Genomic DNA, 14,112 nt, shown 5'->3' on the forward strand with positions numbered 1-14,112 from the left:
AGGAGCCCAGAAGCTGCAGGTGGAGGGCACAGCCAGGAGCTGGGCCAGTGGAGCTGCTCCCAGGCACCCCAGTGGGGAAGAGTTCCCACTGCTGCCACCACAGAAATCCAAGTTTCTCCCAGAATCATGGAATACCCCGAGGTGGGAGAGACCCACGTGGATCAAGTTCAACTCCTGCACTGGAGAATTTGAGGAAGCAAATTCTGCCTGGCTGTGGTGCCATTGTCCCACTGTTCCCAAGGCCGTGGGGCCCCAGGATCCCTTGGGAAGCACAGCTTCCACCCTGCTCCTCAGCCATCCCTGCCCAGCTCCAGCTGTGCTCCCAGCTTCTCCTGCTCCCTGTGCAGGAGCAGAGCCCCTGGATCCCTGCTGCAGGCAGGAACGGCCCCGCTGTGATCCCAGCAGGAATTCCTGGCAGTTGTTCATCCCTCTGACCTTGCCCACAACACCTCACACAGAGAAAGAAGACACTTGGAGCTCCCCAAAGCTTTCCCTGCTCCCAGGACACAAGGCACAAGTTGTTAAACTCCTCGGGCAGCATTCCCACTTCCCTCTCAGGTTGGCACGTGGGATATTGGAACATTTTCCTTGTTCAGTTCAGGGTTCTGCGTTTGGTTTTCTTTTTTTTTTCTTTCACTTTACACATGGTTCTGTTAAATCCTGAGTGCTAATTAATGCCTGGTCCCTCTCATCCAGCTTCCCTTTCCTACCACTCCACTCTTTTCCCTGCTCACCCTCCAGCCACCAAAACCTCATTTAATTCTCCGTTTTCAGCCCATTTTGGCCTCCAGCTCCACACAGGGGTATCAATTAACCCCTCTCCTCACAGCCCTCCCCAGTCCCACCTAAACCCAACATTTCCCCCTCTGTAGGACTGAATTCCAGGTGTGGAATTTGCAGTTTGCCTGTGGTGATGCCTCTCTCTTAATTTGCTGGGATTTAGAGGAACATAGAACATTAATAAAAAATAATATTATGGTTCATTTAGCTAAACCCATCTCCTGGCTTTTATTTCCAGGGGGAAATTAATCTTCATCCCTTTATTTCACAAGGCTCAGGAGCACACCAGAGGCTGAAAATAGCAGCTCCCAGGAGGAACAATTCCATGAATTAAGGGAAAACACAGCTGTGGTTTTAACTCCTGTCCCGACAATTCCATTGGCAGATGTTCCTTTACTGACTTTTCTTTTTCAAGCTCCCCAAGGTGCTGCTGGTGATATTCCCTCACACTCCATGGCCTGGGAGATTTTCCTTGCTGGAAAAAAGGAAAATCCTCCTTCTTTCAAGGAGTCACATCTTGGGCTGCTGGGCTTCAAGTACTTTAAAGGTGTACTGAGCTGGGGAGTCTCAGTTTCCAACTATTTGCATCCAGCTGGAGCCCTCGTGGAAAAACGTTTCATTCAGAAAAATTTGAAGCCATGAAGATGATAGAACACCTCAGTTCCCTATGGAGAAAAGCTGGGAGAGGAGAAGGCTCCAGGGAGAGCTCAGAGCCTCCTCAGATGCCTAAAGGGGCTCCAGGAGAGCTGGAGAGGGACTGGGGACAAGGGATGGAGGGACAGGACACAGGGAATGGCTCCCACTGCCAGAGGGCAGGGATGGATGGGATATTGGGAAGGAATTCCAGGCTGGGAGCGCTGGAAGGGAGATCGCAGAGGATGCTCCAGGCCGGGCAGTGCCCAGGGCCGGGCTGGCCGGGCTCGGAGCACGCTGGGGCGGCGGGAGCTGTCCCTGCCCCGGGCCCGGCTTTCGGCTCCCTCCCACCCAAACCCCCCAGGACCCCAAACTCGCTCCCAGCCCGCCCGGCCGGGCAATCCCGCGGGGCCGCAGCTCCGCCAGGCCGCGGCTGCTCCCGGGGCACTGAGGGGAAACACCCGCGGCCGCGGCGAGGCGCTCCGCAGCGCGGGTCTGCCGCCTCGCCGGGCGCTTCCCCCCCCGCCGGGCGGCGGGATGGTACGGCCCGCGGCCGTTAGGGACCGTCGCGCAAGAGGCGCTCGGGCCGCGAGGCGGAGCGGGAGCGCGGCGGGGGCGTGACGTCACGGGCGGCGTACTGATGTCATTGCGGCGCAACGGGCGGCGCGGGGCCGCCGTGACGTCACGCACCGTGCCCGGCGGCACGCGGCCAGCCCTGCGTGTTCACGCGGCCGCCTGACGGCGCCTCCTGGCACGTGAGGTCACCGGGTGTCACCTGCCAGCGGGTGACGCCATGGGCTACATGTGACGTCACCAGGTATCACAGGTCACGTGCCAAGAAGCGGCACCGGTGGTTGGGGTCTCGCACTGTGCCCGGCATTGCACCCTGCCCACGTTGTGAGCGTGATGGAGTGACGTCACTGTGTGACATCACTGTGTGACATCACTGCGTGACATCACCACATCCCATGAGGACACGGGAGGGGTGCGGGTACCGCGTGTCCTGCGCGGACCTGAGGGTGTCCCGGGCTGTGGTGGCACAGCAGGGTGTTCATGGGTGGCGTGACACTGGTGGCTGTCCAGGGGTGACAGTGCATGGATTGCTGTCACAGGCGGGTGGGTGTCCCATGGCGCGCCCATGTGTCCCTTGGTGTCCCTGAATGTCATCCCACTGCATCCCGACCCATCCCATGGATCTCATCCCGACCCATCCCATCCCATGGATCCCACTGCATCCCGACCCATCCCATCCCATGGATCCCATCCCACAGATTCCAGTCCATCCCATGGATCCCATCCCATGGATCCCATCCCACAGATTCCAGTCCATCCCATGGATCCCATCCCATGGATCCCATCCCATAGATCCCAGTCCATCCCATGGATCCCATCCCTACCCATCCCATTCCATTGATCCCATCCCAACACATCCCATCCCATGGATCACATCCCATCCCCATCCCATCCCATCCCATCCCATCCCATCCCATCCCATCCCATCCCATCCCATCCCATCCCATCCCATCCCATCCCATCCCATCCCATCCATCCCATCCCATCCCATCCCATCCCACTCTGTCCTCCTCATCCCTTATCCCGTGCCCTCGGTGCCGGTGTCCCCTGGGATGTCCCTGGCGCCCCAAGTGACCCCACAGCACGCGGGTTTGGGGACATTTAATGCCCTGGGGTCCCAAAGCAGCGAAGCGCGCGGCGCAGCGGGGTTCATCCCATCCCATCCCATCCCATCCCATCCCATCCCATCCCATCCCACTCTGTCCTCCTCATCCCTTATCCCGTGCCCTCGGTGCCGGTGTCCCCTGGGATGTCCCTGGCGCCCCAAGTGACCCCACAGCACGCGGGTTTGGGGACATTTAATGCCCTGGGGTCCCAAAGCAGCGAAGCGCGCGGCGCAGCGGGGTCCCCGCCCGGGGGTCCCCACCTCCGGCCCCCCAATCCCCCCCCGGCTGGGGTGGGACAGAGCCCGTCCCCCCGGCGCTGCCCCGTGGCAGGGGGACAGGAGTGGCCCTGGGGACAGCCCCGGCGCTCCCGGGGCCCGAGCAGCGGCGGGGGCGAAGCGTCCTGCGGGGGCGGTGCCGTGCCACCAGTAGCACCAAGAGGGGGCACGGGGCTGACCCGGGCCTGCTCCCCAGGGTGGCACGGCGGGGTGGCCGCGGTGATGTCCCCGTCCCCGTCACGGCTCGGGGGGGGCGCGGCGGGCGGTGACCGTGCGGGACGGGGGGCGGCCGCTGCCCCGCCTGCCGCGGGGCACCCCGGGGGTCGCCGTGCCGGGGGCACCGCTGCCCGAGCCGGGCTCTGCCTCTGCGGGAAGAGAGGACAAAAGGGGAGTGTCGGGGGTGGGATGTCACCCCCCGCTCCAAAAACCCCCCGAATCAGCGCTGGGGGCTGTGCTGTGGGTGTTGTGCCCCCCAGAAACGGGGGTCATTGCCCCTCTGTGGCTCTGGGTGTCCCCAGCCACCCCTGGGGACACCCGCCCGAGGACCCCCCAGCTGGCACCCCTGCCTGGCACCCCCGCTTGGAGCCCTGAGGAAAAGCAGAGCTGGAATGGGGAGGGGGAGGAGGGGTGAGGGTGGGGGGCACCCTGGCACAGGGGGTGGCACCAGGGATCCCTGGGGACAGCGGGAGCGCTGGGAGCTGCTTCAGCCCGGGAGGGTCCCGTGGTCTGCTGTGAGCCCGGGGGGCTCCGTGAGCCTCCCTTGGCTCCAGGGGTCTCCATGGTCTCCAAGGATTTCCTGGAGCCCTGGGGAGCTCCAGGGTTTCCCTTGGCCCAAGAGGGGCTCCGGGGTCTGCCGTGGTTCCAGAGGGGCTCTGGAGCTTCCCTTGGCCTTGGGGGACCTCCATAGGTCCCCTTGGTCCCAGAGGGGTATCCATGGTCTCTTTTGGAGTGAGAGGGTCTCTCCAGGGTCTCCCTGGAATCCTAAAGAGCTCCGGGGTTCCTCTTGATCCAAGAGGGGTCTCCATGGGCTCCTTTGGAGTGAGAGGGTCTCTCCAGGGTCTCCCTGGAATCCTAAAGAGCTCCGGGGTTCCTCTTGATCCAAGAGGGGTCTCCATGGGCTCCTTTGGAGTGAGAGGGTCTCTCCAGGGTCTCCCTGGAATCCTAAAGAGCTCCGGGGTTCCTCTTGATCCAAGAGGGGTCTCCATGGGCTCCTTTGGAGTGAGAGGGTCTCTCCAGGGTCTTCCTTGAACCTTGGCGGGCTCCAGAGTTCCCTTGGCCCACAAGGATCTCCATGGTCACCTCTCAGTCCAAGAGTATTTCCATGCTTGGCTCTCTCAGTCCAAGAGGAACTCCATGGTCACCTGTCCCAGAGTATTTCCACGGTCACCTCTCCCAATCCAGGAGGATCTGCATGGTTGCCCCTCTCAATCCAAGAGTATTTCCATGTTTGCCTCTCAGTCCAGGTGGATCTTCACGGTTGCATGGCTGAATCCAAGAAATCTCCATGGCTGCTCCTCTCAATCCAAGAGTGTTTCTATGTTTGCCTCCCTCAATCCAAGAGTATTTCCATGGTCACCTCTCAATCCCCAGGAGGATCTATGGTTGCCTCTCTCAATCCAAGAGTATTTCCATGGTTGCCCCTCTCAATCCAAATGGATCTCCATGTTTGCCTCTCCAGTCCCAGAGGATATCCATGGTCGTCCCTCTCAATCCAAGGGCATTTCCTCGGTCGCCCCTCTCAGTCCAAGAGTATTTCCATGGTTGCCCCTCTCAATCCAAGGGCATTTCCTCGGTTGCCCCTCTCAGTCCAAGAGATCTCCATGGTCACCTCTCAATGCAGGAGGATCTCCATGGCTGCCCCTCTCAATCCAAGAGTATTTCCTCAGTTGCCTCTCTCAATCCAGGAGGATCTCCATGGCTGCCCCTCTCAATCCAAGCAGGTGTCCGGGCTCTCCCGTGCCCGGAGCTCTCCGCTGCCCTGTCCTGGTGGCTCCAGCCCCCCGTGCTCCTCGGCCCTCCCGGGGTGCCCGGCGCTCGGGGCTGGCGCGGGGCGGGCCGGGGGTGGTTACCTGGCCAGATGATGGCTTCCAGCAAGGTGACCCTTCCAGCCAGGACCTCCAGCCGGGCCTGCTGCCGCAGGAGGGTTTGGAAGCTACTGGCCTGGGGGAGAGGGAGAGAGCAGAGCAGAGCAGAGCAGAGCGCGCTGGCCCCGCGGCGGGCACGGGACAGGCACGGGACAGGCACGGGACAGGCACGGGGACACGGCAGGGGTGGCACAGCATGGCAGGGGCACGGCAGGGGTGCAGCCCCAGCAGCATGGGGGTGCTGGGGCACGAGGAGGGGGTGCCAGGTCTCCTAGGAGGGTCCTCCCGGTGTCATAGGGGTGCCGGGGGCTCCCCCATCCCTGCGGGTCCACGGGGACAGGGAGGGCCCCTTGTGCTGGCTTGATGTCCCTGATGGGGACACTGATGTCCCTGACCTGGGGGTGCTCCCTCTGCCACCCCCAGCTCAGTGAGCTCCCAAAATGTGGGGGGACACATCCCCAACCTTCTCAGAGGGCCACCAGCGTGTCCCCAACACTGAGACTGCCACAGGTGTCCCTGCCCGGGGGGGGCAGTGCCTGGGGGGCTCTGGGGTGCCCAGCTGGGGTGAGGCTGGGGGGACCCTGGTGGCCCTTCCTTTGAGTGGTCCCCAGGGCTGGCCACCATGCCACCATGTGGGTGATGACAAGGGCCACCGTGATGTCATGGCGGTCTGGTGACCTCCTGGCAGGGGTGGGGGTCACCCCGGGGGTCCCGTCCCCCTACTCACCGTAGAGCCCAATCATTGTTTCCAAGATTAAAACCCTCTCGGCTAAAATCTTGAGCGCCTCGCGGAGCTGGTGCAAACCCTCCCCCTGGGAAGAGAGGGACAGGGTCAGGGGGGCTGCACCCCAGATGGCCCCAGGCCACCCCCGGGGGGGACACGGCACCCCCCGACTCACCACGACTCCAGGGGAAGGAGAGGGGGAACCCCCGGGGGGTCTGAGCCCACCCTGAGCCCCACCACCCAGTTTGGGTGACATTGGCACTGCGTGACACTGGCCAGGGACCCCCAGAGCCACCTTTGGGGTGCTGGGGATGAGGCATGGCACTGAGCAGAGCTGGGGACACCCAGGACATCACTGGGGACCCAGGGACAAGCTGTGGGAACAAGTGGGGACGCTGAGGACATCACTGGGGTCCCAGAGGTGCAGAGGACACAGGGAGGGTGTCGGGGTTCTCCCGTGCCCACCCCCCCAGCCCAGCCCCCGCTGGCAGTGCCCTGTGTCCCTCCCGTCCCTGCTGTCCCCGGTGCCACTCACCCAAGTGCCCCTCTCGCCCGGCTCGCCCCGGGGGCCCGGCTCGCCCTGAAACAGAGAGGAGAGGGGCTGGCAGGGGGGGCACGGGGGGCTGCGGCCGGGGGGAGCCCCCCCACCCACGTACCTGTGCCCCGTCCTGCCCGCGGCTGCCCGGGTGGCCCTGGGGACCCTGCGGGGGGACAGAGCCCATCAGCACAGGGACACGGCCACAGCCCCGCCAGGGGACATGCTGGCAGAGCCATGGCTGAGACACACAGCAGACCCCCCAAACCCCCCCATTACCGCACACCAACCCCCCCAAACCCCCCCATGACCCCACACCAGACCCTCCAACGCCCCCATGACCCCACACCAGACCCTCCAACCCCCCCATGACCCCACACCAGACCCCAAACCCCCCCATTACCACACACCAGACCCCGCAACCCACAACCCCCAAACCCCACCATGGTCTTGAACCCCCAAGTCTCCCCATGCCCACACATCTCAGCCCCAAACCCAGCCCCCCACATCTCCCCCCAGCCCTGAACCCCATCCCCTAAACACCCCCATGGCCCCCAGCCCCATTCTGGGGGTGGCTTTGGGTGGGGGGACACAATCCTGGGGACACTGCCCACAGCCACACCCCATGGCCGGGTCCCCAGGGACTCTGGGGACAGGGGCTTGGGACCACCCAGCAGGGACGGGGTGTCTGGAGCAGAGGTGGCCCCCAAACCATGCCCTGCCACGGCCACCACAGGGGACACCAGCAGCTGCCCGGGTGGCCCTGGGGACCCTACGGGGACACAGAGGCTGTCAGAGCCCCTGGGGGGCAGGGCCAGCCCCCCCGGCTGTCACCCCCAGCCGGTGTCACGGTGTGGGGCTGGGGGCACTCACCCTGTCCCCCTTCTCCCCGGGGGCTCCGGGCGCTCCTGCTCTGCCCTGTGCGGGGACACGGCGGGGACATCAGCCCTGGGGGGCCACGGGGGCTCAGCCCTCCCCTGCCCCCCACCCCGCACTTACATCGGGTCCTGGGGGCCCGGGGGGACCAGTGGGACCCGGGGGGCCGGGGGGACCTGCAAGGACAGGGACACAGCTGAGCCCCGCACGGGGGCACCGAGAGCACGGGGGTGACAAGGGACAGGGACACCCTCACCCATCGGCCCCGCGGGTCCGGGGGGTCCCACGGGACCCGTGACGCTCCCGGTGGCTTCGGTGAAGGTGTTGGAGAGGACGGGGTCCCCTGGGGGGAGAATGGAGGGGGCGTTTGGGGCAGGGCCCCCGTGACCCCAGCATCACCTGGGGACACGGGGGGGCCACATTCCCCTGCCCTGTGCGTCTCGTCCCTGTCACCCCAATGATGGCAGGAGGTCCCCAGCTCTTCCCAGCACCCCACACCTCATTCCCGGGACCCCAATGATGGCAGGCGGTGCCCCCACCTCATGCCTGGAATCCTGGGGGTGTCAGGGGTCCCCAGCTCTGCCCAGTGCCCTACATGTCATCCCCAGGACCCCAGTGACACCCAGGATGTCCCCACACCACCCCCAGCCCAGGTGATGCTCAAACCCCCCAGCTGTGCCCTGCCCCCAGCCCAGTCCCGTTTTGGGGTCACGGGGAGGGGACCCCAGCCCAGCCCCCCTTACTGGGCTCGGCCAGCCGGGGAATCGCCGGCCCCACAGGGGCAGGGGGGCCCGGGGGGCCGGGGGGCCCGGGGGACCCCTTCTCCCCAGGGAGCCCCCTGGCTCCATCCCGGCCGGGCGGTCCTGGGGGGCCGGGGGGACCTGCAGGGAGGAAGAGGAGGGTGAACATGGGGGCTGTGCAGCGCTGGAGCCCTTCCGAGCCCCCAAATGGACCCCCCAAATCTGCCCACCAGGAAAGGGGGGGCTCGGCCGGGGTCCCCCCGCACTGTCCCCCCGTACCTGGTGGCCCCGCTGGACCCTTCACCCCGGGGATTCCCGAGGGTCCCCGTCCTCCCGCGTCGCCCTTGGGGCCGGGGGGTCCCCTCCAGCCGGGTCTCCCTGCGGCACAGCAGCACCCTGAGGGGGGGACCCCGGGGACAGCCCCTCGGGGTGCCCCCCACCCACTCCCGGTCCCGCAGAGCTGGCCTGTCCCCGCGGGTGGCTCGGTGTCACCGCTGGGGACAGCTGCGGTGGGACAGCTTTGCTTTTCCCCCAAAGTGAGGGGTCCTGCCCCCCCAAATGTTGACAACACCCAGGCGCGTTCCCCGCCCTGCGGGTGCTGCCACTGGCACTGCCACTGTCACTGGCACTGTCACTGTCACCCTGCCTTACCGTCATCCCCGGGGCTCCCGCGGGCGGCCGGGGACCCCCAGAGCTGCCCGGCCGGGGGTCCCCTGCCCGGGCTGCTGCCTTTGGGCGCTGCGGGCACGGGGGGCTCGGCCACCGCCAGCCGGGCCACCTGCCAAAGACACGGCGCGCTGGGTGACAGCAGGGGACACAAGTGACACCCCCAGGGCCCTTGTGCCCCTCGGGGGGAGCGGGGGGGTGGCCGGAGCCCAAAGCGGGACTTGCCTGCGCCTCGAGGGAGGCGAGCCGGGCTGTCAGCTCCCCGACACGGCTGCAGTTCAGGCACCCTGCGGGGCAAATCGGGGGCACAGGCGGTGGGGTGGGGGGCAGCCGGGCCTCTGTGCCCGCCCCAGCGGGTTTGGGGGGGGGGACCCACCTGAGAAGGCCGTGGGGTGCAGGGGGGGCCGGCGGGGGGCGGCGCTGGGGCGCCCGGGGTCCCGCAGGGTGAGGGAGGTGAGAGCCTCTGCCGAGGAAAGGGGGGTCAGCACGGGGGGACCCCCCCGGGGGGCATCGCCTCCTGTGGGAGACCTTCCTGTTGTACTGCTGGGGGTGCAGGGCCCCACCCCTGCTCGGGGTGAGCCTCAGAGCCCGAGGCCCACCCACAACCCTGAGTCAGGATCCCCCAAACCCACCCATGGCCTTGAACCAGCCCCCCAAAACCCTCCATGGCCACACACCAGATGGCCCCAACCCACAACCCTCAAACCCACCCACGAGGTTAAGGTCCTTAACCCTTAACCCGACCCCCCAAATCTCCCCATGACCACTCCCCCCCAATCTCAGCCCCAAACCAGCCCCAGTCCCCCTCAGTTCCCCCCTCAGCCCTGAACCCCATCCCCCCAAACACCCCCACCCCCATTCCGGGGGTGGCTTTGGAGGGGGGGCACAATCCTGGGGACACTGCCCACAGCCGCCCCCCACAGTGGGGTCCCAGGCCCCTGTCCCCGCCGAGGGATCCTGGGGACAACGGCTTGGGGCCACCCAGCGCGGCAGGAAAGGGGTGTGTGGAGCAGAGGGGGCCCCCCGAGCCCCCCCATGCTGTCACCCCACCCCGGCACGGCCACCGCCGTGCTGCAGGGGACAGCCCTAAGTGGGGCCAGATGTGGGGCAGGCGGCCAAGCACGCAGGGAGGAGGAGGAGGAGAAAGAGGAGGAGGAAGAGGAGGAGGAAGAACCCCCCGCCTCTCCCAGCGCTGCGCCCACCCTGCTGCCCCCGGACCCCCTGTGCCACCCGCTGCCCTGCAGAGCCTCGGTGCCACCCCACGGTGTCCCCACCCCTGGGTGCCACCCGCTGCCCTCGCAGCCCCGGATCCACAGAGCCAGGGATGCGCTGGGACCCGCAGGGGGGTCCTGGGGGAGCAGCAGCAGCAGGAGGAGGAGGAGGAGGATGTGGTGACAATGGGGACAAAGACCCCCCTGTCAGAGCTGGCAGCGCCCAAGCACGGCACAGCCTCGCACCCATTCATCCACTGCCCACCCACACCCGGCCACTCGTGGCTGGGGGGCTGCAGCCCCTCGTGGGCACTGCCATGCCAAGGAATGTCCATCTGTCCATCCGCCCACACCCCGTCCATCGGCTGCTTCTGTTCCCCACACCAGGCACATCCCGCTGCCCCCCTCACTCCTGTCCCCCTGATGTCCATCCCCCGCCCCACCCAGGGATCTCTCTCCACACAGGGACACTCCCTCACCCGCCCGGGAAGTTCTGTCCAGCCGCCTGTCCCCTCATCTGTCCCTCCGTGGGCACAGCCAGCCATCCATACACAGGGACATCCACACACTAGCCCACCCATGGGAGAATCCTTCCCATCCATCCCACCTACCCAGACGTTCTTCTCCTCACCCACCCTCACCGGTGACACCAAGGCCGTGTCCCACAGCCCCTGGGTGCCACCTCCCCGCCCTGCCATGCCCCCATCCAGGCCATCTCCCACCTTGCTCGCAGCTGGCGCCGGCGTGTCCGGGGCAGCAGCGCCACTCCAGCGCCGTCAGTGTCCTGTAGGTCACCCTGTAGAGCGGCCGCACCACGGCGCGGTAGCTGCGGCACAGAGGGGAGCGCTCACGCCTGCCCTGGGGACATCTCGGCTGTCCCTGCTGCCAGGGCACCCCGGCGGCCCCGCTCACCTGCCCCCGCTGCAGGCCAGGGGCCAGCGGCAGCCCTGGAAGACCCTCTGGAGGAAGGTGCCGTTCTGGACGTGGCACGACACCGTCCGTGTCACCGTGTAGGAGCACCAGTTGCTGGAAGGGAAACCACCGATGTCACCAGGGACACCAAAAGGGTGCTGCCACCCCGGGAAATGCCCATCCCCGGTTTTTGGGGTGCCCATGGGGAGCCCTGCTGTGACACGTGGGGCTGCACATTCCTGCTGCATTCCCGGCAGCGCTGGCGCCATTCCCTGCAGTGGGCCCGACACCCCCCGTGCCCCCAGCCCACCCCACACAAAGGCTCCTTTCTTCTGCCCCACATGCCGGGCTCTGCCCACCCCTCCCCGGGCACCCCAGCCTCAGTTTCCCCCCCAGAAGGGGACACACTGGTGCCATGACACTGAATGTCCCCGTCCCCGCGGCGGGAAGGACTCGCCGTACCCCCGGCAGCTCTAAATTCAAAGGCTGCACAATTTGGGTCAAAAAATGAGCTTTTCGGGACCGCTGCAGTGCTGCAAGGAGGAGGCGGTGGCAGCAGGGACAAGCGGGCGCCGCGGGGGGACAATTGTCTGGGAGGTGCCGGAGGCGGGGGGGACAGCGGGGTGGCACAGGGCTTTCCGGCTGGGCAGCGTCCCAGGCGGGCACCGTGCCAGGGCTGTGCAAGCACAGAGCCCGCCGGGGCTGTCGCCACGCTCCCGCTGCCACCCCGCCATGCCAAGGGGTCCCGGGTGGCACTGTCCCCCCTGGAGGGGTACCCAGCTGCCGGGCGGTGCCAGCTCCAGCTGTGGCAATGCCTGTTGGGATGGGATGGGATGGGGATGGGTCCCGGCTCGTTTCCCAAGGGGAATGCCCTCCCAGGAGCGGGCAGGAGCTGGCAGGCTTTGGCATGTGAGCACCCGCGCGGCCCGGCGTGACCCCGGCCCACCCGGCACCGCTCTGGCACCGCGGGGTCCGGGCTCTGCTGCCAGGGTTTGTACCCACCCGGGGCAAAGCCCACAGCAGGTCTGGCTCCGAATCCCACTCCCATTCCCCAGATCCGCCGCTTGGCTTTGTGCCCCCGGCTCGGGCACGTGGGGTCCCAGCGAGGCGGCACGGAGGGATGGGTGGGATGGGGAGGGGGCTCGCGGGTGCTGGGTGCTGGCCTGGGGGTCCCGGGGGGACACGGCACGGCTGTGCCAAGGCGCCGGGGGCTTCCTGGGCTTGGCCGGGAGGGGAAGGGGAAATGAGGCGGCTTCTGCCCGTCGCCTCACCGAGCCGAGCGGAACCGGGAGGTCCCGGCAATCCGGTGCCGGAGACACGGCCAGAGCCAAGGGTTTCCTGTAAACAACCCCCCCATGCCGGCACCCCCCCGGCGCTGCGGCGGGACGGGGACCACAGCCCCCCAGGGCAGCCACAGACCCCCGGAGTGGGCCACCTCCAAGGGACGGGCAGGACCTGGGGCTGGGGGCTTTTCCTCTTCACCAACCCAGCACTCCCAGTAGCCCCAGCATGCCAAGACAGCCCCAGCACCCCCAGTAGCCCAGGGAGCCCCACCATGCCCAGCATGCCAAGGCCCAGCATGCCAAGGCAGCCCCAGCATCCCAATATGCCCAGGCAAACCCAGTAGCCTCAGCATGTCCCTGTATGCCCAGGCAGCCCCAGTAGTGCCAGTATGCCCAGCAGCCCCAAAATCCATCCCAGTAATCCCAGCAGCCTCAGCCCCAGTATGCCCAGGCAGCCCCAGGATCCCAAAATGCCCAGGCAGCCCCAGTAGCCCCAGCACCTCCCAGCACCTCCCAGCACCCTGCTGAGCCTGGCAGCTCTGATACCCCCAGTAAGTCCTGCCCAGTAACCCCCAGCCAGTCCTGCCGGCCCCAGTAGCCCCCCAGCCAGTCCTGCTGGCCCAGCAGCTCCCAGCCCCAGCAAGTCCAGCTAGCCACAGTATTTCCCAGTGCCCCCAGCCTCCCCTGCCCCAGCAGCCCCAGCACCACGGCCCACACAGCCTGCAGTGCCCAGCTGCTGGTGCCCGCCATCCGTGGTGCCCCTCTGGCTGGTACAGAGCCCCCCAGTACCCACAGAGCCCCGTGCCTGATGCCCCCTGCACCCAATGCCCCCATGGCTGATACCTTGGACCCCCGGTAGCCCCAGATGCCTGGAGTGTCCCAGGTGCCCACCTCCCTACGTCCCTGTGCCCGGAGCTCCCGGGTCCCTGACACCCCTGGTGCCGAGTACTCGGTGCACAATGCCCGCAGCTGCCGGTGCCTGGTGCCCCCCGGTACCCACAGCCCCTGGTGCCCCCGGTACCCGGTACCCACGGCCTGGTACTGGTACCCACAGCCCCCGGTGCCCCCGGCACCCACAGTCCCTGGTGCCCCCGGTAGCCGGTCCCCACAGCCCGGTACCCGGTACCCACAGCCCCCAGTGCCCCCGGTACCCACAGCCCCCGGTGCCCCCAATACTCCAGCCCCCGGTGCCCCCGGTAGCCGCTCCCCACAGCCCGCGGTGCCCGCAGCAGGCGGTGCTGCCCGGTGCCCGCATGCCCGTGTCCCCGGTGCCGGTACCTGCGGGCGGCGGGCGGCAGCAGGGCCGGGCTCCAGGCGGCGGCGGGCGGCGGCAGCAGGCAGAGGGACAGGCAGAGGGACAGGCAGAGGGACAGGCAGAGCCCCAGGGCTGCGGGCAGGGCCGGGCGGCGGCTCCCCCGGCCCCCGGCCATGCCGCTCCGCGGGGCTCGGCGCTGCCCGGCCACCGGCACCGGCACCGGCACCGAGCGGGCGGCGGGGGAGGGGAGGAGGAAGGAGGAGGGATGGAGGAGGGATGGAGGAGGAGGAGGGATGGAGGAGGGACCCCCCGCCTGCCCCCCCGCCTGCTGCCCGCCTTCCGCCCCGCCGGCGCAGGGGTCCGGCTGGCGGGGCGCGCACGGGGTGCGGGGGCAGTTTGAGAACTTGGGGGGCAAACCGGCCCCGGGGGGGGCAGGAACGGGGGGCCGGGGCACGTGCG

The 14,112-nt window shown here is 67.3% G+C and overlaps 1 protein-coding gene across 3 annotated transcripts; it reads right to left on the reverse strand.

Moving 5' to 3' along the window:
• Positions 1-3,456: 3,456 nt before the first annotated feature.
• On the reverse strand, positions 3,457-12,841 carry EMID1 (EMI domain containing 1). 3 transcript variants are annotated; one of them, XR_005629457.1, is made up of 16 exons: positions 12,387-12,841; positions 11,116-11,229; positions 10,926-11,029; positions 9,369-9,509; positions 9,218-9,279; positions 8,978-9,104; positions 8,606-8,704; positions 8,330-8,467; positions 7,843-7,929; positions 7,710-7,762; positions 7,584-7,628; positions 6,832-6,876; positions 6,711-6,755; positions 6,179-6,263; positions 5,437-5,527; positions 3,675-3,732 (listed from the first exon to the last, which is right to left on the reverse strand). XR_005629457.1 is itself a non-coding variant. In XM_039726160.1 (15 exons), exons 1-15 carry the CDS (start codon positions 12,809-12,811, stop codon positions 3,605-3,607), a joined length of 1,698 nt encoding a protein of 565 aa, XP_039582094.1. In that variant the 5' UTR covers positions 12,812-12,825; the 3' UTR covers positions 3,457-3,604. The 3 variants fall into 3 exon arrangements, 2 of the variants coding, with proteins under 2 accessions (XP_039582094.1, XP_039582095.1); XM_039726160.1 differs by lacking the exon at positions 5,437-5,527 and having other exon boundaries at positions 3,457-3,732; positions 12,387-12,825; XM_039726161.1 differs by lacking the exon at positions 3,675-3,732 and having other exon boundaries at positions 7,710-7,929; positions 12,387-12,839.
• Positions 12,842-14,112: the final 1,271 nt, after the last annotated feature.

The sequence above is a fragment of the Passer montanus genome, unplaced genomic scaffold (assembly GCF_014805655.1).
Source record: "Passer montanus isolate IOZ18808 unplaced genomic scaffold, ASM1480565v1 scaffold57, whole genome shotgun sequence".
Classification (NCBI taxonomy): Eukaryota; Metazoa; Chordata; class Aves; order Passeriformes; family Passeridae; genus Passer; species Passer montanus.